This window comes from Rhinopithecus bieti, unplaced genomic scaffold (assembly GCF_001698545.2).
Source record: "Rhinopithecus bieti isolate Rb0 unplaced genomic scaffold, ASM169854v2 scaffold_71134, whole genome shotgun sequence".
NCBI lineage: Eukaryota > Metazoa > Chordata > Mammalia > Primates > Cercopithecidae > Rhinopithecus > Rhinopithecus bieti.
Window position 1 is genome coordinate 195237 of NW_016826348.1, and position 25680 is coordinate 220916.

Here is a 25680-nt window from a genome sequence, read left to right on the forward strand (position 1 = left end):
CTCACTAGAGATTAAAAGTAGTCTCTAAAACAACTTGAAAATTTGACTCTTTTAGCATAAGATTTTGAGTCTTTTGGGGGAATTAATTTTCCTTTACCCTACTTGTTATTCCTAAATACTAATTTTCAGTCAGGAAAATGGAAATCAAATGGCTTCCTGCCTGGGTGATTTATAGAAGGATTGTATAAAGGCCTTAAAACTTAATTTGTTCACTGAACAAGGCTATCTCCATCCTGATTTTTTTCTCTTGTGTATAACAGGTTCTATACAGATTCAGAAAAATCACCATTTATCTCAGCTTGCTGATAAAAGGGGGCCATGCATCTTGTGGTCTCCTACTTAAGAGTTCAACTGCTTGGGTACTTGACCTTTGTATTTCAGATAAACAGTAAATAGAAATGTCACCTTTTGGTAATCTGGTAACTCCCTGATGTATTCAAGGATGACTTAGTTTATCTTATTTGGCTTATTACTTTGCTACAGTACTAGTAACTCTTTAAAAAATGGAAAAAAACAAAAAACACCAGCCATGTGACACTGCTATAAAACTCCCAGTGTGCTTTTGTCGGGGGTGGGTGGGAGATGCCTAATTACCCATACAAGGGCATCATTCCCATTGGGTATGCAGGGGCAGAACCACACTAGTAAATTCTAAAATTATTTCAAGTATGTTCGTATAATGGAAAATCTCACTGGATGGGGCCATTTTAAGAACGTTTCTTAGTGATGGTCCTGTCTGTGGGACGTAAGGAAGAAGCACAGGTAGGCACTATTTTGAAAGAATGTTGTGCAGGTATGGCAACAGCCCCAAGCACGTTCCTTCCTCACAAGGGCTCCTTTCTGTATACATCACCAAGATGAGTCCCAGGTCCAGCTTTATTACCTAATACAAGTCCAACCTCTGGAACATTCAAATTCACTGTTCCAAAGTTTAATTAAAAACACAATTTACAAATATTTAATATCTTCTGAAAAGCATTTCTAAGTTAAGAATGAAAAAATATGTACATAACATATAATCAAATACCAGGCAGCCTCAACTTCCACCAGGTCCACACTCAGCAATATCCGTCTTTTTAGGTTCTTCAGTATCTGAAAGAAAAAGACATCACTTAATTCAACATTGTTTTACCTTTTAATTAAAAAGGCGACATGAAGGTCAAGCTGCCATCCAGAAGTGTAACTGCTGAGAGCCATTCTTTACCACATCCAAGGTTGAACACTAGGCGCATTATCAGGCTATTATTGTGGCTCTTCTGCACACAGGAAATCTTTATTAATTCTTTAGACAAGATAAAAGGAAAACTAAGAATAGTTTTATGCATGAAAAACAGACAAAACCTTTCAAGTGTTATTTGAAGGGAGACGACTAATGTTCCTTTTACAGTTGGCCCTTCTTAGCCATGGGTTCCACGTCTGCAGATTCAACCAACTGCCAATCAAAAATACTTGGGGAAAAAATCCAATTAAAAAATACAATGAAAAAAATACAGTATATTAACTACATTCTATGAAGTATATAAGTAATCTAGAGATGATTTAAAGTATACTGGAGGTTGTGCACAGCGTATATGCAAATATATTTTATGTTAGGGACTTGAGCATCTATAGAGTTTGGTATCCTTGTGGGGTAGATACCAAATCCGGGGTCCTGGAACCAATCTCGGGCAGACACTGAGGGATGACTGTAGTCACTATAGCTTTCCACTTTCCCAGAGAAAATAGGGCACGTACCTTCTGTCAAATCCACAAAGTTGTTTTCCACGAGGGGGGAAGGAATGGAAATCCCCATTGCTTTTCGAACTCCATACGTGCTTACAATATCACCTGGAGTTACTTGCTGTGCAAGTTCTTTAAGATTATTGGTCACTTGTTCAGCTACCAAGAAAAACAAAGATAGTTCCAGATACTGAAACATGGTTCCTTTAGACAGAGGCATCCCAAAGAACAGTAAATGTACAAATGCAAAAAACCAAAACAAAACAAAAACAACACACAACTGTCCCTGGGATTCACATCAGCATTACTCTATAGTGCCATTACCACTGTACTCAGAAGTTTTTTCTTTGAAGCATCCCGTGACTCTCCTCTTATGGGAGGCAAAACATACCAAGATGCATTTCTCTGTATGAGGGACCCAAGAGACAGATCATGTTGGGAGGGGGTCTGGTGCTCAAACGTTCATTCTGGGCTTCCTGGAGTTCCCTGAGCAATCTGGTAGTCTCATCAAGTTTCTTCTGGAATATTTCAGCTTCTGTGTGGTAAGAAAAAGAACACACGGAAGAAAACAGACACACTTGTGTTTGATCTTGTGTAATAAACTGACTCCTAGGCTCTAGGGCTTTGCTAATTATTGGTTAGCCTTCTCCCTTCAAAAGAGTAATCCCCTTGAAATGAAATCAACACACCATACCCATTCATTTAACTTGGTAAGCCAAGATCTTCCTGTGGTGAATGGCTATATTAATCTGTACTTATGAGACATGAAATCTTGACTGCCTACATCATGCAGTTTTTCAATCAAACCCTCTGGAGACACTCACCTTCAGAGTCAAAAACTTCAACTGGAACGCCAAAATTTGTTACAGCTTTCAGCGCTATGAGCCTGTCTTGAGTACTGGAGTCCAAACGCCCTGGTGGCTCTACTTCTATAATCTGCTTCAAAAGGAAAAACAGGCAATTACTGGAGTTTGCTAAGCCACAGCAGTGCTAACTAGAAATTACTAAGATGGTGTGTATTTACAGGCAAAGTTACTCTACCTATTTACTATGGAGTCCTAATTTTGATGCTTACAGAAAATGAATTTCCAGAACACCCTTTTAAAATGCTATTCCCAAATCTTGGCAAAAACAGGTATTCAATAAATCCACACTTCTGTGAAATGTAATGGTGTATCCCATACAATTTATATCATTTGTTTAGTATGGCAACTATTCTAAAGATGAAGTAATGAGAGCCTTATTGTTGCTTAAACTGTGAAGAGCTTTTGGTGATGACAATGCCTTGTGTTTTCGAGATTCAAAGACTATTTCAGTCCGTCTAGTCCATATACCTGCATTCCTACTGACACACTTCCTGGGTCTTCTCCAGGCCCCCAAACTAGGCTGTCAGTATTGCATGAGAGAAACAAAATCTTAAAAAGGATGGAGCTGGCCCAGCGCAGTGGCTCACGCCTGTAATCCTATAATCCTAGCACTTTGGGAGGCCGAGTTGGGCGGATCACCTGCGGTTAGGAGTTCAAAACCAGCCTGGCCAACATAGTGAAACCCTGTCTCTACTAAAAAAAAAAAAAAAAATTTAGCTGGGTGTGGTGGTAGGCACCTGTAATCACAGCTACTCAGGAGGCTGAAGCAACAGAACTGCTTAAACCCAGGAGGCAGAGGTTGCAGTGAGCCAAGATCGCACCACTACACTCCAGCCTGGGCAATAGCACGGGACTCCGTCTCAAAGAAAAAAGAAAAAAAAAAGGTAGAGTTTTTATTTTCAGAATCGTTAAGACTCAGAGTTTCCATAACCTCAACATTGCTTTTTAGGAATAGATCAACCCAGATATTAAGCAATCAAAAGCGAATGGTTCCATTTATACTATGGTGTGGCTCTCCAACTCTAACAATCCACCTGATTTCTCTGCCTACATATGGGCTAAAAACTTGTGGTGGAGAAACTGTATAATAGTGCAACTTGGCACTGATACACATTTATGGTTTGCCATTTCAGCTAGGCCCTCACAACTCTACTCACTAACCCTTTTACTTCTTACCCAATAGGCCTTCCCATTCTCAAGACTTCTCTTACTCCCCTTATTTTCCATTTAAATATTTCTCGTAAAGTGTAAAATAAAATCACCTCCATTTCTTTTGCTGTGTCAAGTGTCCTAGTATGGCCTTCATCTTCAGGCAATGACTGTAAGGATAAAGAAAAACAGCTTTTTAGGAAAACACATGAAGGCAAATATCAAGGAAAAGAGAAAACTGTCAGGAGTTTCTTGGCAAGAGAAAATGAATACAAATATGGACTACTACAATATAATTTTTCAGACCAAAATGACTAAATACAATTATTAGCATTTTGAGAGGATTCTGTGAGCTGAGGTACTTATTACTGGTGATGTTATTTCCATGCCTGATCAAAAGCTACATACATATTTAAGAAGGTATTTGGTAAATAACTTATAAATACGTAAATAAATGGTATCTGTTTTTATCAGAAAAATCCCTGACAAGAAGAAGACAGGAAGGAGTTCTAGGGATTACTCTTCATGAACAGAGCAATAGTCTCAGATAACAGAGGATAATAATCAAATGCTACAGAGAATGTGAAAGCTTCCCAATCTTGTTCTGCACAGATAACGCACCTGGGAACAAGAGACAGATGTATCATGGACATCAACCAATGATGTCATCTTTCTTTGAAAGGTTCTGTTGTCAGTTATTTAACCAATTCCCAATTTCTAAAATTATAAACAATGTATCCTTATATGTAACTTTTGTATTTTTTCTAGAATAAATTCTGAGAAGAACTGCTATATTGAAGGACAGAGACACTTGACATTTTGAAACACATTGCCATATTCACCAAATGAAAAATACCCAATTTTCGTTAGATTATTAATTCATTCAGATTAATTGATGAGAAGGATATGGTAAAAAAATGTGTATTTTTAATTGATGTAAAGTTTCATTTTTTAGGTTGTGTGATGAAAGCGGTCTGAGTGCGGATATTTTACAGCAGTCATCGTTGAGCCTGACTGAGGCACTAACCTCAGCTCTGCTGATAGGTCACCCAGCAACCATATGTGCGGTTGTGAGCAGGGTACCAGGCACTACAGTCGCAGTCACCATTAAGAGTTAGATCTCCAAGAGACACAGGGTTTCTCTAACTATTGTGACAGGAACATTCTGGAGATCAACTCTCTTCTGTATCAGCAGGAACATTTTCTGGTTCTAATCCTTGAGCCACAACTCTGAATGATTCCAGATTACGAACTATCTGCAGCTGCACTAGAGATAGCTTACAAGTGTTAATAAAATAGCAATGAGGAAGCTTTTTACTTTTTAACTTGAGGTTCCTCCCGATGTGCTATTACTGCCTAAGGAAAAGCCATTCCCTATCATTTTAGCCAACTTAGTTTCACGCCAGTGAGCAAAACTTTGCTTTTTTGTTAGAGGACACAACACCGACTTCTGAGTTGTAAACCCCATTTCTGAGTCCTACATTCCCAAGATGAGATAAGGATAATGCTCAGGCCCTCACAGATCCTGGTAGCTAAGTTACTCCTTTCCGTTCATTGTCCACCCGTGGCCTCCACCTGGGCTGGGCTGTCTTTCAGGGCCATGGAGTTCAGCTGTCATACTGGTTAATCCCATGGTTTCATTATACTGAATGACTAATGCTTGAGAGTCGATAATAAATTACCCTGTTCCGTTAGCAGCGTTCTTACCATCTCCATCTCTTGTAGGGTCCTGGAATGACCTCCTTTTGTTAAAACATCCAGTAAACTGTCTGCCATGACATATGGATAATCTTGGCACGTGGCCAAAAACTCATGGATGCTGCAAGAGAGGAAAGTCTCACATAAATCACTTCCACTGGCTTTATCCTCCTATCAGAGCCAACTGTTCCCATTAGATGCCCTCGGTTACACATCAAGACATTAAATTTCTTCCTAGACACAACATGGTATCTACAAATTAATTAGCAGTAACATTATCATGAGAGAATTAATATGAAGAACACAGTAAAAATAAAACGTTCCAAAGAAAAATGAGACCTCAGTGACGGGGTGCAGACTCAGTCCCTGAATCTTCTGCTCCCCGCCCTTTCACTTCCTGTCTACAGTAATCACCTTCACCTCAGGACTTTGATCTGGGATCAAAAAACTCTCAAAAGTCACATATCCAGTTTGGACCACACCCTTTGGTGCTCCACGTGGAAGTCTAACAGACATCTCAAGCTTAAAATATCCAAAACTGAAATGCTAGATCTTCCCCACTAAGTAATGTTCCAAAGTCTCCCCCTTCTCAGTAAATAGCAACTGCAGCCTTCCAAGCTCAGTGTGCAAACCCTGGAGTCAGCCTCAACATCTCTTCCACATCCACTTCAATCAGTAAAGAAATCCTACTGGCTGATGACTGAGCCCTTCTCAGAACCTCACCTGCTACTCCCACAGTCCATTTCTCATCTCCCTACTTCTGTCCTTGCCTCTCTACAGTCTATTCTCCAAGAGTAGCCAGGGTGATCCTTTAAACATCATAAGCTGGACTGGGTCACTTTTCTGCTCGCAATCCACCAGTAGTTTCCATCTCACTGAGAATAAAATTCAAAGTGCTTATAAGGACCTACTCTCACCAACGCCCTCCCTGGCCATGTGCCTGCACACTTCTGCTTCTTCCTGCTGTTCTTCAAGTGTGTTGGGAAGGCTCTCTCTCAGGCCCTCTGCATAGCTCCTGCGCTGCCTGGAATGCTCTTTCAGGTGGCAGACCTGCTTGCTTCCTCACCTCCTTCAGTTTTTGCTCAACTTTCCCTTTTATGCAGACTTTCCTGACAGATTTAAAAGTGTACCCCTCTCATAGCCCCAGCACTACTCTCTCCTTCTCTGCTGCTTTACCTTTCTCCAAAGCACTTGCCATCATTTGACAAGAGGGCACGGGCCTTTGCCAGTATTGTTTCCCTGTGCAATCCCTATTTGTGGTATGCACAGATGCATAATCCAGAAAGAATTCATTCAGGCTGGTGAGGTCTAAAAGATTAAATGGCTTGATCTGAAACCACAGTCAACTTCAGACTTACGGACCCCTACCCTGTAAAAACAACAACAACCAAACCACACATACTAATGTGAAAGTGAACAGATTCTCCCTTTGTCAGAGAAACAGGGGACTGGTGAATCTACAGGGTTAATTTCTTACACATAATGAAAATTAACAAGGTACTACTGCTAAGAAGGAATAATATCCAGTAAACTACTGCCATAACCCAAGCTCAGCGTCCCATCCTGAGCCAGAATCCTGCTGAGTCAGGACGGATCTCATTGTGTTGATGGGATCCAAACTGCTTAGCATCCTAAACAGGAACACAGAGATGATCTTCCCACAGAAACATGCAATAAAGAATGGCTGAGTTTAACTGCAATGGTCTACCTGGCATGTGATTGGTCAAAAAGGCTTTTATGTGGGTTGCCTATGGAATAGAGCCATCCTATCCTGCCTCCTTTCTCGGGAAAAATGTACTGTGGGTTCCCAAACTGATCAAGTTTGGACTATAACTCACTGACACACAACATGTTATAAGAGAGCAGATGGCATGTCAACATTTTGAAGTAGCAAGTCCCTAAACTTTAGTACTGGCTGAGGTAGTCTCTTTAAAAATATATTTTTGTTTAAGAATTAAAATACTGCAGATGCCACCATCAGGGAGACATGCTCTCTCTCCACTAAAGGATAACAGTAACTATGAATCCATTATTGTTAGCTAAAAAAAATTACGGAGCACATTTTTTACTATTCGGCCAGTTTTGTCAGTCTACCCACAAATCACGTATGTACATTAATGTTTTTAAACAAATGTAATCAGAATATTAACTGGAGACTCACCTGAAATCGCCTGGAAGATCAGAGTCTTCCCCATAGGTTGAATAGATTAAATCAGAATCATCCTTGCTGATATTCGCAAATGTGGAGTCATAATGCGGTGCATAAGAACTGTAGGGCCCATAATTCAAATACAACACTGTTGAAAAAATCAAATACTGTAACACTATTCTTTAACTTGTATGTCAATCTATTTTCTTGTTTTACCAAAAGGTTATTTATTCTCTCCTAACTTTACTACTTCATTGACTGGTTCGCAAATCTAAGATATTTTCTCCCAAACAGGTACTTGTAAAGTTACAACTCAAGTGAATTCTTCCCTACAAGGGAGAGGAGAGGAACAAGAAAGAACAAAACTCATTTTGAATATGAATACCCAATTTTCCAGTCTCTTCTGAAGTTAATAAAATAGCTAATTAATGTTGCAAAAATACCACCAAGATACTGGTACCCATCTAGTGAATAAAGCGTAATTGTGCTTCCTTTCCCTAATACCCCAAAACAGAGAAGAGAAAAAAATGACTCCTATGCAGGAGCCTCACCTGGAGTGACTTTGTTCCTTTTATCCTCTTTGAACCCCTGCAAAGTATTCACTCCAGACTGAAGTCTTCCAGTTGTCATTCCCAGTCTCACAGGGCAGTAGCCTGGCTCTACAACATAAAACCGAGCACAGTGAAGGAGGCCTACATGGCCATGACCCACGGGGCCCTCTGCCGAGTGACTCCGCATACACCACTGCATGTCATCTGCATGACCGTGAAGGAGGCTGGGAAGCCCTTACTACACCCACTTTTATAAGAAAATCAAAGTTCAGAAAGGCGGAGCTATAGCCAGGACCAAAACTTAGACCTGTTCATTACACTCTCCTGCTTCCTGGAATTCTTTATAACCACGTACACTTCACTTAAAAAATTAGATTTTTATGAAAAACAAAAGCCACGAAAACTTAAAAGCTGGGACTTCTTTTTTTTTTGAGACGGAGTCTTGCTCTGTCGCCCAGGCTGGACTGCAGTGGCCGGATCTCAGCTCACTGCAAGCTCCGCCTCCCGGGTTCACGCCATTCTCCTGCCTCAGCCTCCCGAGTAGCTGGGACTACAGGCGCCCGCCACCTCGCCCGGCTAGTTTTTTGTGTGTTTTTTAGTAGAGACGGGGTTTCACCGGGTTAGCCAGGATGGTCTCCAATCTCCTGACCTCGTGATCCGCCTGTCTCGGCCTCCCAAAGTGCTGGGATTACAGGCTTGAGGCACCGCGTCCGGCCAAAAGCTGGGACTTCTAATGTTCAGATGAGAGTTAACTAGTACAAAGGTTAGTAAAAGACTGAGGGAAAACACCTGCATTAAAGACAAAAGGGCGACTAACACATGAAGGATAAATGAGTGTCTATGAAAGGCACACTTTTAGTGCAACGAGAACAGGCATTAGCCAGGAATGAATCCCTGTGATGAAGGTGGGAATACGTGACATAGAGAAATCATAGGTGGGCACCTGAGGGGACTGCAAAAGATGCTGGCAGGAGAAGATGTGGTCTCCCACAGTATCTAACAGAAGGGCATCTGCTCTCCTGAAGAAGAGTCTGAGTTTGTGTCACATGATCAGCCTGCAACGGAGGCTACTGCCACCAGTAACCGGTGTGGTGAAGGCACTGTTAACCAACTGAACATCTAAATCAGATCTCCTCTCCTCAGTGAATAGTCTAGAATTTGGTTTCCTAATGGGTATGGGTACCAGACGATGAAGCTGAGAAGATGAACAGGCGTGTCTTCTACCTTAAACCAGGAAAGTGGCCTACAGAGGGAGCTGTGCACACGGGGAGCCAAATCAGCTTTGGCCACATTTGATTATGTCTCAGAAACTGGAAACCCAGGAAACCAGACCAAAGGCAGAGACCACACTCCTGGCTTCACAGAAAGCAGCAGATCTTAAGGTGTCACCTCCATCAGTTAGCTGCATCTCCTAACACCAAATGTTTACCACAGCTATACTAGAAAGAGCAATGTTCTCAATCCTGTGGCATTCTTTGACCTATGGTCATATAAAATTCTACTTGTTTGCATCAAAGTAAAAACTGAGTTTTGTTTTGAAAACAGCACTAGCTCTTTTTCTTCTATTACTGTTCTACTCCTTTAGAGAACATTCATAGTCCCCTTCTTTCCATCTTCAAATGCTATTCCCTGCTTCAAGGTTTTCACACCTGCTGTTCTCTCATCCCTTACTCAACCTAAACATCATCTCCTTAAGGACACCTTCCCTGACCCCCAAACACTAGGTCAGTATCTTCTATTATGATCACAGCTGTTCTTTTCCTTTGTAGTATTTATTCATTATAGACACATACCTGCATAGTACTGATTAAAGACAGACTTCTTTTGACATGAGCCCTCCTCCCCCGACTCCATAGAACCTAAGGAAAAGAGACTCCTCTCTCTCTGTTTTGTTCTCTACTATACAGCTAGCTCCTAAGACAGCACCCTGCTCATAGCAAACAATAAACATCAGAGACTGTTTCCTTAAGGGTAAAAATTCTGTCATTATTCATTTTCGTATTTCCAATTACTTCTCTCATTATGACAGTATGAAAATAAATATTTGTTGACTAAATTAACACTCTCACATTTGCATATCTCAATACATGATTCTCCCCTCAGACCAGTGACAAAAAGTTCTAATTCTGACATCAAATTTCAAAATATAACCTATATTATTTCCATTAAAACATCATTTGAGTAAACAAAAATATGACTGAGGTTCTAAAGATTCCCAATCTTTACAAACTTTCTACTGACTTCAGTGAAAGATACGATGTCACTAAGCATACACCCTCCATTATTATTAAGGCACTATGTGGCATATACATTAATTTATTCACTGAAATAAAGAGACCAGTTAAATTTATAATATCATAATCTGTGGGTATGAGATACCTCTAAACTGAGTGTCTATTCTAAAGTCTCTTAAAATCAGGGCTAGGAACTACTATCTAAATTATGGCTTTGTTAATGGTGGGTTTAAAATATTTCAAAACTTTTAATTTTAAGGAAAACTTGATATACCGTACCTATTCCAAGATGAAGTGAAAGTTAGGCTAGCTGCTACCATAAAATACATGACGTCTAGCTAGATCCTCTGCATAATGACACAGTTAGACTGATAAATATTCAAGCTTGTTGCTTTAAAATGTTAACCCAGGTTACTGTTCTCTGCCAAATAGCATCAAGTTCACGCACAGTTTTACTCTGATCCTACCTCCTACAATGGGATCCACAGGATGGAGAAGTCCCAGTGTTGTTGTTCCATCTGGTTTTCTTCTTTCGAATTCGCACTGCAATGACCCAAAGTATTCAGATGGAATGAAGTGTTTTATACAAACAGACTGAGTATCCTTTATCCGAAAGGCTTGATACTAGGGTGTTGTGGATTGCAGATTTTCCCAGATTTTGGAATATTTACATATACACAATGAGATATCTTAGGGATGGAACATGAAATTCATTTATGTTTCATCCATACTTTACAGACACAGCCAGAAAGTAATTTTATACAACAGTTTAAATAATGTTGTGCACCCGTCACAGGAGGTCATGTGTGGAAGTTTCCACTTACGTCATCATGTCGGAGCTCAAAAAATTTCAGATTTTGGAGAATTTCAGATTTCGAATTCTTGGATTAGGGATGCTCAGTCTGTACCATATTCATATATGCAGCAAACCACAAAGCCTTATTTTAACCTAACTAATATTACAGGTGGCTAATCGTTAAACTCAAGGTACTGACTTTCACACCTGTCTCCAGGTACACAGGGGATGATGGGCTAGAGAAATGGAGGTGAGGAAAATCTCAGAATTCTAAGAGCTCAGTGGGTCCTTAAGGCTACCTAGTTCTCCCCAGTCTATCAAAAAAGGTACTACGGACCAGCAAAGGACAGTGGCTTGCTTAAAGGCATGTATACATCTACTTGGCTTTAAAACCAATGTGGGCAGGGACCCACCATCTCACTGTCACCCAAGACACAGACATGGCTTCTGTTCCTAAGTCCCCATTAAATGTTTCTTTCTGGAAACATTTAAGCTGGAACATGTGGTGAGCTAGCCAGGAGTTGAGGGACCAAAAAATGGGCAAAGGGAAGGAAGCATCCGTGGGGGAAATCCCAGGTGGCAGCCACTTCCACGTGGAGTGGTGTGGCTCACGTTTTAGACGCCTGTGCGTGAGTACAAGGACACCCTGAAAACGCCAGTGTATTTGGAGTGATTGTTGGCTGAGAGCCATCCGTCGCACTGTGGTCAGGAAGGGCAGCCGGCAGCCACTGCAGCAAGACGGCCACTTTTGTGGGCTGCTTGTTTGTCAATAGGAGCCCAGCTAGCAGCAGAAGCAAAAGTAAAACAGCTTGAGTAGGAATTACAATTAGGAAAAATATTTTTTTGAAAAGAGCTCTATATTCAAATGTCAGCTCAGTTAAAACTGCTATTTGGGCTATACATATACAAACATATGTCTATTGTTTTAATGCCGCTGTAATGGCGCTGTAAAATGTCTCAGTCAACTGAGTTCTGTTTGGCTATCCCTCCTTCCTCTTGCCACCCTCCATACCATATTAGGGACCTCATGGAATTTCTGGCAGCTTGTGATCCCTTGAGGTAAACAGTAAAGGCATCAAATACTCCTCCTTTTGGGAAGAATCTCTGTTTTTCCTCACAGAATACCAAGAGTTGTAAGCAGACAGATTCCTCTCAGATCGAAAATTCTGCTCTTTTCTGTATTGTATTACCTGATCTCTAAGGCTTTCTGGGGACCCAGGATTTAGTGATTTGGGGTGATCTAAAACCTGCCTTCCAGTAAGTATTAGGCTCTAAAAGCTGCACGCTTTCTTGGCCCTGTTCCTTAAAGGGCTCCCCTCCTTGAAACCAGTAATCTAATAAGGAAACAAGTTGAAAAGACGACATTTTTTTTTTTTTTTTTTTTTGAGACAGAGTCTCACTCTTGCCCAGGCTAGAGTGCAGTGGCAAGATCTTGGCTCACTGCGACCTCCTTCTGGCAATCTTGTTTTCAGGTAACGGTGGTTAGGTTTAGGTTTTGTGCCTTTGAGATGTAAATTTTCTACCTTGTTTCATCTACTTTGTTATGACTTTGGAAATGATAGTCTAAGAGGGGGAGAGAGTGAAAACTGGCAAATGAAGAATCTTATAAATCTGGAAGATCTGCTTCTGTGTGTTTGTATGTCTATATATGTGTCATGTGTATGTGATATATCACTACCAAAATATATGAAAGCGCTCTAATCAATTGACCAAAGAAAAGTAAGTGCTTAAATCAATTATTTTATTTAAAAAAATAGAATTTGGCTCAAATGCCTTCTAGTTCACACAACTTTAGTAATCCTTGTTAAATAAAACTAGTTTCAAAATTCTCTTCTGTAATTGTAAATCTTAAAGTCATGTTATATTAAGTAATCTTAGGGTTTTCACTTGAAATTAGGGTTACTAAGAGTTAAAATAGTTAATATATGTTATTAAAATTACTAGATATAAGAAAACAATTCTATATACATAGTATATAAAGAAAATGTGTTTTGGTAAAGACACAACATCAATTTACAAAAATCAGTAACACTTCTATACACCAATAATGTTCAAGCTGAGCGCCAACTAGAATGCAATCCTATTCACAACAGCCACACAAAAAATAAAATACCTAGAAATATATGTAAGGAGGTAAAAGATCTCTACAATAAGAACCAAAAAACACTGCTGAAAGAAATTATAGATGACACAAATGGAAAAACATCCCACGCTCATGGAAGAATCAATATTGTTAAAACGTCCATACTGTCTAAAGCAATCTACAGATTCAATGCTATTCCTATCCAATTCCCAACGTCATTCTTCACAGATTCAGAAAAAACTATTCCAAAATTCACATGGAACCAAAAAGGACCTGAAGCGTCAAAGCAATTCTAAGCAAAAAGAACAAAGTCAGAGGCATCACATTACCCAATTTCAAACTATACTACAGGTTGGGCATGGTGGCTCATGTCTGTAATCCTAGCACTTTGGGAGGCTGAGTTGGGTGGATTGCTTGAGTTCAGGCGTTCGAGACCAGCCTGGGCAATATGGTGAGACCTCATTTCTACAAAAAATACAAAAATTAGCTGGACATGGTGTTATGCACCTGTAGTTTCAGCCACTTGGGAAGCTGAGGCAGGAGAATTGCTTGAGCTCCTGAGGCGTAGGCTGTAGTGAGCCAAGATCATGCCACTGCACACTCCAGCCTGGGCGACAGAGTGAAAGCCTGTCTCAAAATTAAACCAAACCAAACAAAAGCTCCCATAAAACTACAAGGCTACAATAACCAAAACAGCATGATACAGGTAAAAATAAACAAAATAACCAACAGACCAATGGAACAGAACAGAGAACCCAGAAATAAAGCCACATACGTACAACCAACTGATCTTTGACAAAGTTGACAAAAATAAACAATGTAGAAAGACAATTCAATAAACGGTGCTAAGAAAACTGGCTAACCATGTGCAGAAAAATGAAACTGAACTCCTCTCTCTCACAATATACAAACACTAACTCCAAATGGATTAAACACTTAAAAGTACGACCTCAAATTATAAAAATCCTAGAAGAATATCTTGGAAATACTCTTCTGGACACGGGCCTTGGCAAAGAATTTTCTATGTTCTCAAAAGCGAAAGTGACAAAAACAAAAATTCACAAGTGGGACTTAATTAAACTACAGAGCTTCTGAACAGCCAAAGAAACTATCAACAAAGTAAAGATACATCCTACAGAACAGGAGAATATATTTGTGAACTACGCATCCAATAAAGGACTAATACTCAGTATCTGTAAGGAACTTAAATCAACAAGAAACAAACAAATAGCCCCATTAAAAACCGGGCAAACGACATGAACAGACACTACTCAAAAGAAGACATACAAGCAGCCAACAAACGTCTGAGAAAATGCTCAACACCACTGATCACTGGAGAAATGCAAATCAAAACCACAATAAGATACCATATGATATCATTACTAAAAACTCAAAAAAATAAGAGATGCTGGCAAGGTTGTGGAGAAAAGGGAATGGTGAGAATGTAAATTAGTTCAGCTCCTGTGGAAAGCAGTTTGGAGATTTCCCAAAGAACTAAAAATAGAATTACAATTTGACCCAGCAATCCTAGGTATGTACCCAGAGGAAAAAAAATCATTTTACTCAAAAGATACATGCATTTGTATGTGTACTGCAGCACTGTGCACAACAAAGACAAAGAATCAACCTAGGTGCCCACCAACAAAGGACTAGGTAAAGAAAATGCAGTACACACACACACCATGGAATACTACACAACCATAAAAATGAATCAAATCATGTCCCTTGCAACAACATGGATGAAGACGGAGGCCACTATCCTAAACAAATTAATGCAAAAACAGAAAAATATTGCATGTTCTCACTTAAAAGTAGGAGCTAAACACTGGTGCACACAGACACAAAAATGGGAAGAACAGACACTGGAAATGCTAAAAGGGGGCAGGGAAGGAAGGGGGCAAGGGTTCGAAAACTTCCTACTGGGTACTATGTTCACTATTTGGGTGACGGGTTCAAGATAAGCTCAAATCTCAGCATCATGCAATATACCCATGTAACAAAATTGTGTATGTACCCCTTGAATCTAAAATTAAATAAATAAAACCAATGTGCTAAACAATATGATTTCAAAAGACCAGAATACAAATGTTTTCTTGTAAACTTAAATTATGTAGTTCATGTTCCCATTTTAGAACATATTATAACTTCCTTTTTAAAAAATCCAGTAAAAGTGGGTAAGATTAATCATGTCCTTTATAAATGAACACAGATGGTCCTCAACTTACAATGGAGTTACATCCAATAAACCTATTGTAAGTTGAAAATCTCATGAGTTGAAAACGCATTTAACAACCTGATAAATCCATTGTAGGGAATTGTCTGTTATTAATTTTTTTCCTGCTAAGTATTATACTGATGAAGAGCTCTAAGGCAGACATGGATTAAAAATACGCAAGCAACTTAAAAACTAAAAGTTTCAGATGTCCCAAATCAGTAGGTAGAGAAAAGAAAGGCAAAGCTCAATCACCTGACTGTTCACAAGCCGCCTGGTCAGCTTTCCTCCAGATTCCTTCACGATGCGGTCAAGCTGCTCCTGCTCTCTCTCTAAATTATTGCTTTTAAACTTATCTTCAAGCATATCTTTGTCTTTCCTGAAAACACACATTAATACTAAGTAAAAAAAAACAAAGATAAGATGAAAACATTCAAATGAATTCTAAATATGAATACAACTAAAGTGGAGACATTTGGACTACAGTCACTCATTGAAACTTATTTCCTTGATGACCTGGTTAAGGGTCTCTAATTAAAGAACAGAAACAGTAAGGCACACCTAACATGCTATTTCCCTACCTTTTTCTGTTCAGTGTTACTTGTGTTAAACGTTTTTCTGGGAACTTACAAAAAAATTTGTTCTACTTCAAACATTACTTTGTAAGGGAGAAGAATATACCATTGTTCTTTTGAAGGTTGATTTTAAAATTTAAATTTAAAACAAGTACTGAAGTGTGTAAATCTTAGAACAAAGAAAAACTTGTCACTAGTTTACTACTTTCTTTGCATTATGACAGCAAAAATCCCAAACTGCTAACTACTACCTTCCTCAAAGCTGGCAGTGAGGTGCTGACAGTGAGCTGGCAGTGAGCTGGCAGTGAGCAGTCAGGGCTGGCTCCCAGTGGTGTGAGTGAGCAGACGCGGCTGCTGCCAGCTTCACAGGTGGCTGCCTGGGTGGAACAGTGGTTCAGTGTTGCTCCCACCAGCTGATGTTGGGTGGAAAACATGGGCACGCTGCAGTGACAGCTCATCTGCTTAAGACACAGCAGTGACTGTGCTCCCACTGAGCTCCTTGCTGCTTTATGGAAGGAGGTAATGACTACGCATTTTTTTTTTTTAAAAACAAACAGTTCTATTTAAATAAACTCACTGACCATATGAGTCCCAAAAGATACTTTATAGGTTTTAAAACTACTTCAGTAAGAATACACATTAGAACTGCTTTCTGAACTGTTTGGACAATCCCATATAGTGCTTCATATGAGAAGAGGGGTATCACACCATCAAAATGGACTTTCATGCCCAAACACCACCACTACGGACATACTAGCACTTGGTCTTCCCAGGTCAGGCCCTGAATCAGTATTTCTCCCCCTTACTAGCTTGAAGAAGACAGTTTGACCTTAACATCCCAAAGATCTTTTACTTTTTATTTTCTTTGCTGGGACTCTTGAAGGCATGTGCTTCGGCATCTCCAGAGTCCTCTCTCTCTCTCGGCCAGCAGCCTCCGTCCTCCCCACTCTGTGAGGTGTCTGTTCTATCTTTCTGCTTTCGAGTTTTCTGCAAGTCAGCCATGAAGTCTATGCTCTGCTTCAGGCTCTGAATTCTTTCCTAAACATATTCGAAAATATTCTTATTATATGTTTGTCATTAACTTTTAAAGTAAAGCATTTTTTTTTTTCCCCCACAGGAGTTTGTACTTATTCTGTCATTAACCAGGGAAGAAAAACAATGAAATGTAATCATATACCAAGAGAGTATTGTATTTGGAAACCATGATAATGCCTATACCTTCAATTCTTAAAATTTAATTTCCAACTTCACAGAAAGCTTTACAACTTTATTGCCCTATCAGAAAGTTGAGAGGAGAAAGTATGAATTAAGACGAAGTATTCTTTGAAGTACTGAATTGGAAGAGTAAAATTTAGTTTAATGGTGTGTTAACATTTTGTGTTTAACAGACTGGCTTATCTTTTGACAGTTAAGAACTGTTAGGTGTATCAAAGCCTAGGGCATGTGAGCGTGTGAAGTTCCTCTCTATTCTGGTAGCCCGGGGTGCTCACTGATGACGCTGGCATTTCACTCTGTGTGAAAACAACAAGCCTTAAGGAGAAGACAGGCTGGTGGCATAGTTCCTTCCTCAGAGTGCAAAATGGTTTCAGTAACGAAAGAAGTCTTGTTTCCCTTCTGTGAAACATGTGCTTAATTTTCCGCTGCAATGATGCGCTGTGAAATTTTCACTGTAGTTAAGGGCTTGAGGTTTCTGCGTAAATTTTAAGAAGGCATATTTGTTTCTACTGACTACCTTGCCTGTTACTCTGAGAGTTATCACTGGGTAAAATATAGAGTGCAATCTCCTTAAGGTTGCACAACAACAGCAGGGAAGACTTCTGTGGAGTAACAGAAACTAAAAACTAGAAAAAACCAGAGGCCATTCAAACAAGAATAACGCGGCCCAGAAACAACAAATGACTCACCTAAGGTCACTAAACCAGCAACTAAGACTAGGCTTGCTGTCACTCATGTTGGGCCTTTCCTCATCACACCACGCTCTATTAGTAGTGCAGATGGTGAGATCCTCACGAACATAGTTCTTGCTGTTTTTTACTGGACTTTTAATCTTAAAACCATTAAAGCGATATATTTTATTGTGGACAAATAAAAATATGGGTAGAGAAGAAAATAAAAATCTTCTTAATGTATCATCCAGAGAAGAACAGTGTTAACAAGTTTATCATTCCGGTACTTTTCCAACCATTACATATCTTAGCAAATGGAATTATACTGAATATTTAGTAAAAAGCATTTTTTTGGTTAATAAATTATAAGCATTTCCTCTCCATTTCAATAGATATTTTAAATATTTTAATAACTATTTAATCCCACATCTACATCATGATTTAATTAATGGCCTATGATTGAACATGTAGATTTCCATGTTTCCACTATTATAAATAAAAGTACCATAAACATCATTATAAATAAATCTCTCTAGGAACCACTATCTCTTTAGGACAAACTCTTAGAAAGGAAACAAAGTCAAAGGGAATGAGTATTTTTGAGGCTTTTGATAATTACTGCCTTCCAGAAAAGGTATACTAATTTACATACTAATTTACATTAGTGTTTGAAAGTTTCTCTGAATCCTTGACAAAATCAATTGTATCGTTTAAAAACCAAATCCATTAGAATCGCTTGAACCCGGGAGGCAGAGGTTGCAGTGAGCCGAGATTGCGCCACTGCACTCCAGCCTGGGTGACAGAGTGAGACTCTGTCTCAAAAAAACAAAAAACACAAACAACAACAACAAAAAGCAATCTTATTTGATTTTTAAAAACACGTTTTATTTTGCTACATTAAAATATTAGTTTAATTATTTTGTAAGTTCTTGGTAATAATTTATTTACACTGTATAATTTTATAAAGCAGAACTTACATTAAGAACGCTTTGGGATTTTAAAAAATATGACATGCACAAAATAAATTCAATTAGAGGAAGTTTCTAAACCTTGAAACAAGTCCCAGGAAAGAGTGAAGTTTAATTTTCCTTTGAAAGCAATGTCTTTTTCTTTTTTTGGTAATTAAAATGCCTCCAGGTCAGCATATCACTGATCTTCAATTTTACAATATTAAATGGCTAACAGGGCTGGTTCTTTGCTAATAATATAGCTAACATTTACTTAGTGCTTACCCATGTAGCAGACACAATTCTATGAGGTAAGTACTATTATTATCCCCACTTTACAGGACAGGAAAAAGGCTGAGAAAGGTTACCTGGGCTGAGGTCACACAGCTTCCAAAGGGTAGAGCTAGGACTTGAACTTTGATTGGTCTGATTTCAAAACCACTATGCTACAAATAGTATTGTTTGTACTACAATGTAGCATTTTACTCAAGTATTTATTTAGGAGATAAAAAGTTACTCTTCATCTGTTCATTCTTTCTTTTGAGAGGGAGTTTCGCTCTTGTTGCCCAGGCTGGAAATGGCATGATCTTGGCTCACCACAACCTCTACCTTCCGGGTTCAACCTTTCTGCCTCAGCCGCCTGAGCAGCTGGGATTACAGGTATGCATGCATCACCACGTCCAGCTAATTTTGTATTTTTAGTAGAGACGGGGTTTCTCCATGTTGGTCAGGCTGGTCTCAAACTCCTGACCTCAGGTGATCCGCCCGCCTCGGCCTCCCAAAGTGTTGGGATTACAGGCGTGAGCCACTGCGCCTGTCCTCATCTGTTCATTCTTTATAAAAATAACACGTCTACTAATAGTTGCTATTTGAGTATAACTGAAAAAATGAGTGACTACTCTACAATCTTTTCAACGAACATTTAAAAACAGTTATCTTTGAAAAGACACCATTCATGGAAGGGTGTGCTGGGGTCTCTTGGAGCACAAACTATTAGAAGAGTTAACTCAAAAGGTCTAAATTTAAACGTTTAAAAATCACTGTTGTGACGACCCCTCCCATGTAGGGTGGAGAGAACAGTCAACAGGAAGCTAATAACACAGGATGGGTGGGGCTCCTCAACAGCAAAAGCTCTGAAAAAAAGGAAGGCAACAGAGAGAGAGAAAGAAAGAGGGAGAGAGGGAAGGGAAAGTGAAGAAGAAAATTTTATTTTCTGTGCTTTCAACCATTCCACACGCCAGTAAAATTCAAGAGATAATGGAATCTTTTGCTTGTTGTATTAACTACATTACTTAAGGAAGTGGTAACTCAAAGGTCATTAAAAATTAGGCTCCCACCACCCAATTCAATGTACATATTTTGGAGTGACTAAAGGCTGCATCTGTTAAATGCATTTTTACTTCAAATGCAGTAACAAGAAGCATTTCCAGGTCTTTAAACCTGGAACATGGCGTGGTTCTAGATTTTGAGTCTTCCTGCAAAGAATGGGTAAACATTTCATATTCCTCTTTCCTCTGCAAATGTTGTCAAAGATGGGTAACTGGTTTCCATTAGTTTCCCAAGTCTTTAGGAAAGGGTGGGAACTGATGTTGTCTAAATATTAGGAGCGCAAGAATAATCAACAATTCAAACATGTTTTTCTTTCTCTAGTTAAGCAAATCCAAGAATCTCTCAGCCAAGCACACAGACACTCAGACATCTGCACACCAAGGCATTTCTTTAAATGTAAAACTATAATACAGAAAAATGAATCACCATAAAAATCGGAAAACCGTATGCAGATGCACGACTTATTTTTATCATCCTTTAACTCCCCTGAATGTGAGCTTAAGCTCTCGACTCTGATTCCTTTCTCCTTCTACCAGTGTCTCATACCCACTCATTTCTTCTTTGCAAAATCCCTGTCCTACCTTGTGGTTCTTTTTCATAATATCCTCTCTACTCTACCTCTTATCTAGAATCAGAACAGTAATGCTAAAAATCATCTTGGAGATCACAGACTAAACCCTTCTTCAGGGATGAGAACACTGAGTCCCAGGGTAGTTAATGTCTTGCCCAAGGTCCGCAAGTTAGTGGAAGAGAGCTAAAATTAAAACTCTCTTCTGCCTGCCTGCCACAGTATGGTGCCAGGATCATCCTTGATTTGTTCCCTAAAGAGGTCTCTTACTAATAGGTTTCTCCCACTCAGAGTGGTGAGAAAAACCTCAAAAGATATGGCTTATCTTGTGAGTTATTTTCTCTAGCGGATGCACAGTGATCATCTCAGTTTACCCTTCAAAGCCTTTTATCAACTGTCTTCCTGGTGATACTCGTAATTTTTGCCACTGTGTACAGTATCTCATGTTTAAGCTCTTTCCTGCAGTTTGATGATGATGTGTCTGTGCCTACGCATACACTTCTCTGACCTCAAATGTCTTACTATGCATTAATTCTTATCCTTTAAGGAAGAGTCTGCTCTTGTGGAGAGGTGGTTTTGAGACAGTTTTGAATTTTTTCTCATTTGTTTTTTTTTTTTTTTTTTTTGAGACGGAGTCTCGCTCTGTCGCCCAGCCTGGAGTGCAGTGGCCGGATCTCAGCTCACTGCAAGCTCCGCCTCCCGTGTTTACGCCATTCTCCTGCCTCAGCCTCCCAAGTAGCTGGGACTACAGGCGCCAGCCACCTCGCCCGGCTAGCTTTTGTATTTTTTAGTAGAGACGGGGTTTCACCGTGTTAGCCAGGATGGTCTCGAACTCCTGACCTCGTGATTCGCCCGTCTCGGCCTCCCAAAGTGCTGGGATTACAGGCTTGAGCCACTGCGCCCGGCCTCTCATTTGTATATAGTCACATGTAGCTTAATGAAGGGATACATTCTGAGAAATGGACTGTTAGGCAATTTTGTTGTGTGACCATCAATGAGTACACTTAACACAAACCTAGATGGTATAGCCTACCAGACAACTGGCTAAATGATATAGCCTATTGCTCCTAGGCTAGGAACCTGTACAGCATGTTACCATACTGAATACTGTAGACAGCTGTAACACAATGCTAAGTATTTGTGTATTTAAATATAGCAAAAGTACAGTAAAAATACAGCATTACAATCTTATGGAACAACCATTGTATATGCAGTCTGTATACACAGTATTATGCAGTTCATGACTGTATTTTCTTACTAGAAATTCTGTGCTTCTGACAGGACTGACCAACATTAGATTCCACCCCTACAAATGCAAACAGAGAGCTTTCCTCTTCAGAGTTCTCACAAGTCAGCCAGTCTTATCCTGGAATTCAGGCTGATGTTTCAAGCTGATGTTTTATCTCTAAAGAGATAATTACAAGTGAATGCCAATATTTATTTGTACTGATTCCAAGTAAGGATTTTCCTGTCTTTTCTTCTCTTTATTAAAATTTTTTTCATTTAGTATTTTCTACTTTAATATAACCTGCTAATAAAATAAATACTGTATTGTATCTGTATTACTATGGCCAACAAACAGGGACACAGATTTTAATAACTATTATTTATGACAAAGAGTTTCCCTTACCTGGCTAAGAATTTTCATCCCTGAGTGCAACAGCTTCTTTGCAGCTTTATAATAAATGGTCTCTGGTTTATTGTAAATCATGGCATTAGTACACATTAGTTTGAAGTTATCCTGCAGAAAGAATATTAGGGGAGAAAATGAATTAATGCAAAACAAACTACCCCACACCCCAGGTTAAAACCATACAGGTCCTCTAAAATTTAAAAGCAACAGCATCCCTTTCTTTCACTATTTACTAAACAATACTAACAGCAATTTATTAAGTTTTAAGACTCACCAACAAAACAAATACTGCTAAACGTATTTAAATATGCCATTTTATTTCCCAAATTCTTAAATATTTTATAGTACCTGCACATAAACTGTAGATCCCACAATGAAACTTTTAAATGGGTTTCTTCAGTATAATCTTACTGCACATAAAAAAAAATGTGAAGAAAATACTTCTATTTCATATGTAATGATCTTAGCTGAGTAGTTCATGTAATTAAAAAAAATATTACTCTTAGCTTTAAAGCAAACATCTTAAATTTCCATTTAGGAATTGAACATTTTATTTCAGATCTTGACTGAAAACGGAGCAGTCCTAAATTATCGCAGTATTTCCTGCCAAATTCACATTAACTGAGCAAAAAATGTTAAAACATTTACACTATTTTTATGTGTTTGGATACTATCATAAACTAAACATAATTCGTAGAATGTTGCAAAACCATGCCAATGTGAAATAAACCATACAACCTCAAGGAGTTAAAACATGTAACTGGAGTAGCCAAATTACCAAAACTGTCTTTTTGGCTTAAATTTCAAAGTCTGCGTATGTGCTGGAGAACTTGACCCCACTGCATGCTTTCATGGTTAAGTAATTTTTACATCTATAAATGTGCGATTCATTATGCCAAGGCCTTACTAAGTTAAAAGAAAACCGAAGAAAACAGAATCTGCCCCTACAAATTTCTCTAAAAAACAAAACATTCAAATTCCACTATTTAATAGTAATGACAGGTTAGAACACTTAAATAGAACAAAAATAAGTAGACTGAGTTCTATGTAAAAGTATGTAAGACTGATTGAAGGGTCGCAATAAATTTGGTATTAAAGTGGATGAAGTATATGTGGATCTTCAGTTTGGGCCATGACTCTATAAACAGTTAGGACTCTGCCAGATCCTGGATCTCTAAGCATCTGATGAAAGCTATGGGACCACTCCTTAAGTACACATACACACACAGTTGAACACAAAAGTCTTCATGTAATTTTAGTAGGTTCTTGGTCCCTCTAAAGGCTCATCATGGTACCCAAAGGACCCTAGATTAAAGACATCTGTTACAGATATTTGGAAAAGCTTCCCTTCTGTTAAGAATTACTAGGCAGGGCATAGTGGCTCACCCTTATAATTCTAGCACTTCGGGAGGCTGAGGCAGGTGGACTGCTTGAGCCCAGGAGTTTGAGACCGGTCAGGGCAACACCATGAAACCCCGTCTCTACTAAAAATACAAAAAAATTAGCTGGGTGTGGTGGCACATGCCTGTAGTCCCAACTACTTGGGAGGCTGAAGCACAAGAATTGCTTGAACCCTGAAGGTGGAGGTTGCAGTGAGCCAAGATCATGCCACTGTACTCCAGCCTGAGCAACAGAATGAGACTCGGTCTCAAAAACAAAACAAAACAAAACAAAATAAAACTACGTATGTATCTGGGGGCATGGGACGCAAGTGAAGCGAGACACTAGACTACTACATATACTCAAACTAAGTGACCATTTGGCCTATAATTGGCCAGATAATGGGCCTATGAACTGGCAAGAGTACTGAACTGTTCTAATGAGCACAGGACTGACTTATCAAAGCAATTTGTAGATTCCTTAAATCTTTTTTTTTTGTTAGTTTGTGTCTTTTATTAACTCATACAGTTATTTGTCTTCTGGCTTGTTGATGCAATAAGTCAGACAACATTTGCCACAATAATGTCTGTCAAAGTGGCTTGCCATAAACACCCCAGCACCACATTCATCAGATGGGCACTCTCGACGAAGGCGACTAATTTTGCCATTCTCATCCACCTTATAATATTTCAGGACAGCCAGCTTAACCTTCTTTCTCTTGTGCTTATTCTTCTTGGGAGTCGTGTAAGACTTCTTCCTTTTCTTAACACCACCACGAAGTCTCAACACAAGATGAAGAGTAGACTCCTTTTGAATATTGTAGTCAGACAAAGTACGTCCATCTTCCAGTTGCTTGCCAGCAAAGATCAGTCTTTGCTGATCAGGAGGAATTCCTTCCTTATCCTGGATCTTGGCCTTTACATTTTCTATCGTATCTGAGGGTTCAACCTCGAGGGTGATGGTCTTCCCTGTAAGGGTTTTCACGAAAATCTGCATTTTGGTGGCGGCTCCACCGCAGATGGCAGATCGAAAAGTGATTCCTTAAATCTTAACACAATGTGCTGGTCTTTACTGAACTGTGTGTGACGGCACTGGTCATTCAAAAAGCTGTGTCTTCCTGCACACTTTTCACACACACACCAAACACACACACACACACATATATTTTATTTCAACTACCAAATGAACTGAATAAATATTACTTTAGGCTGTTGAGCTTTCCCTAGAAAAAAGTGGCAATGTAGAAATTCTAAAGAGCTAAGATACCAATTCCTTTCAATTATGATAAACCCTAACCTGCTTAAAAACACTCTGGGGACACACTTCTACTCTTCTTACTGTAAGAGAAAGATCAGAGAAAATCATTCACAAAAAGAAAAAAACCCAAAAAGCTGTGAAATTCTTTTCCATTAAGCAATGGTAAGGTCAGCAATATGCGGAAATAAACAATTTTAGCCTAATTTTCACCAGATAAAAAGTTGGGACAAGTTTCCATTTCTCTAAGAGAGAATGTAATTCAGGTTCTTTGGAGAAAATGGAATATTACCTATAAACTCAATAGTAAAGGGCACTAAACACTGGTATTCTTCATAAATCTCTGCTTATCAATATGTGGATGAAAAAAGGGACTAGGTAAAGAAATTATCTTTTTTTTCTTTTTTTTTTTTTTTTTAATAGACGGAGTCTCGCTCTGTCGCAGGCTCTGCCTCCCGGATTCACACCATTCTCCTGCCTCAGCCGCCCAAGTAGCTGGGACGACAGGCGCCCGCCACTACCATCAGCCAATTTTTTTGTACTTTCAGTAGACAGGGTTTCCACTGTGTTAGCCAGGATGATCTTGATCTCTTGATCTCCTGACCTCGTGATTTGCCCGCCTCAGCCTCCCAAAAGGGCTGGGATTACAGT

General features: G+C 39.2%; 1 protein-coding gene and 1 pseudogene across 3 annotated transcripts; both read right to left on the minus strand.

Moving 5' to 3' along the window:
• Positions 1-859: 859 nt before the first annotated feature.
• Positions 860-22503, minus strand: BRD7 (bromodomain containing 7). Of its 2 annotated transcripts, none has more exons than XM_017863418.1 (12): positions 22393-22503; positions 16886-17070; positions 15713-15836; positions 10834-10909; positions 8133-8240; positions 7594-7729; positions 5442-5553; positions 3848-3904; positions 2544-2655; positions 2111-2254; positions 1735-1878; positions 860-1092 (listed from the first exon to the last, which is right to left on the minus strand). In XM_017863418.1, exons 1-12 carry the CDS (start codon positions 22486-22488, stop codon positions 1037-1039), a joined length of 1350 nt encoding a protein of 449 aa, XP_017718907.1. In that variant the 5' UTR covers positions 22489-22503; the 3' UTR covers positions 860-1036. The 2 variants fall into 2 exon arrangements, with proteins under 2 accessions (XP_017718907.1, XP_017718906.1); XM_017863417.1 differs by having other exon boundaries at positions 2544-2658.
• A 1767-nt stretch (positions 22504-24270) lies between these two features.
• On the minus strand, positions 24271-24803 carry LOC108522951 (ubiquitin-40S ribosomal protein S27a pseudogene; annotated as a pseudogene). The gene has a single exon (XR_001883651.1). The product of XR_001883651.1 is annotated as a ubiquitin-40S ribosomal protein S27a pseudogene (transcript).
• Positions 24804-25680: the final 877 nt, after the last annotated feature.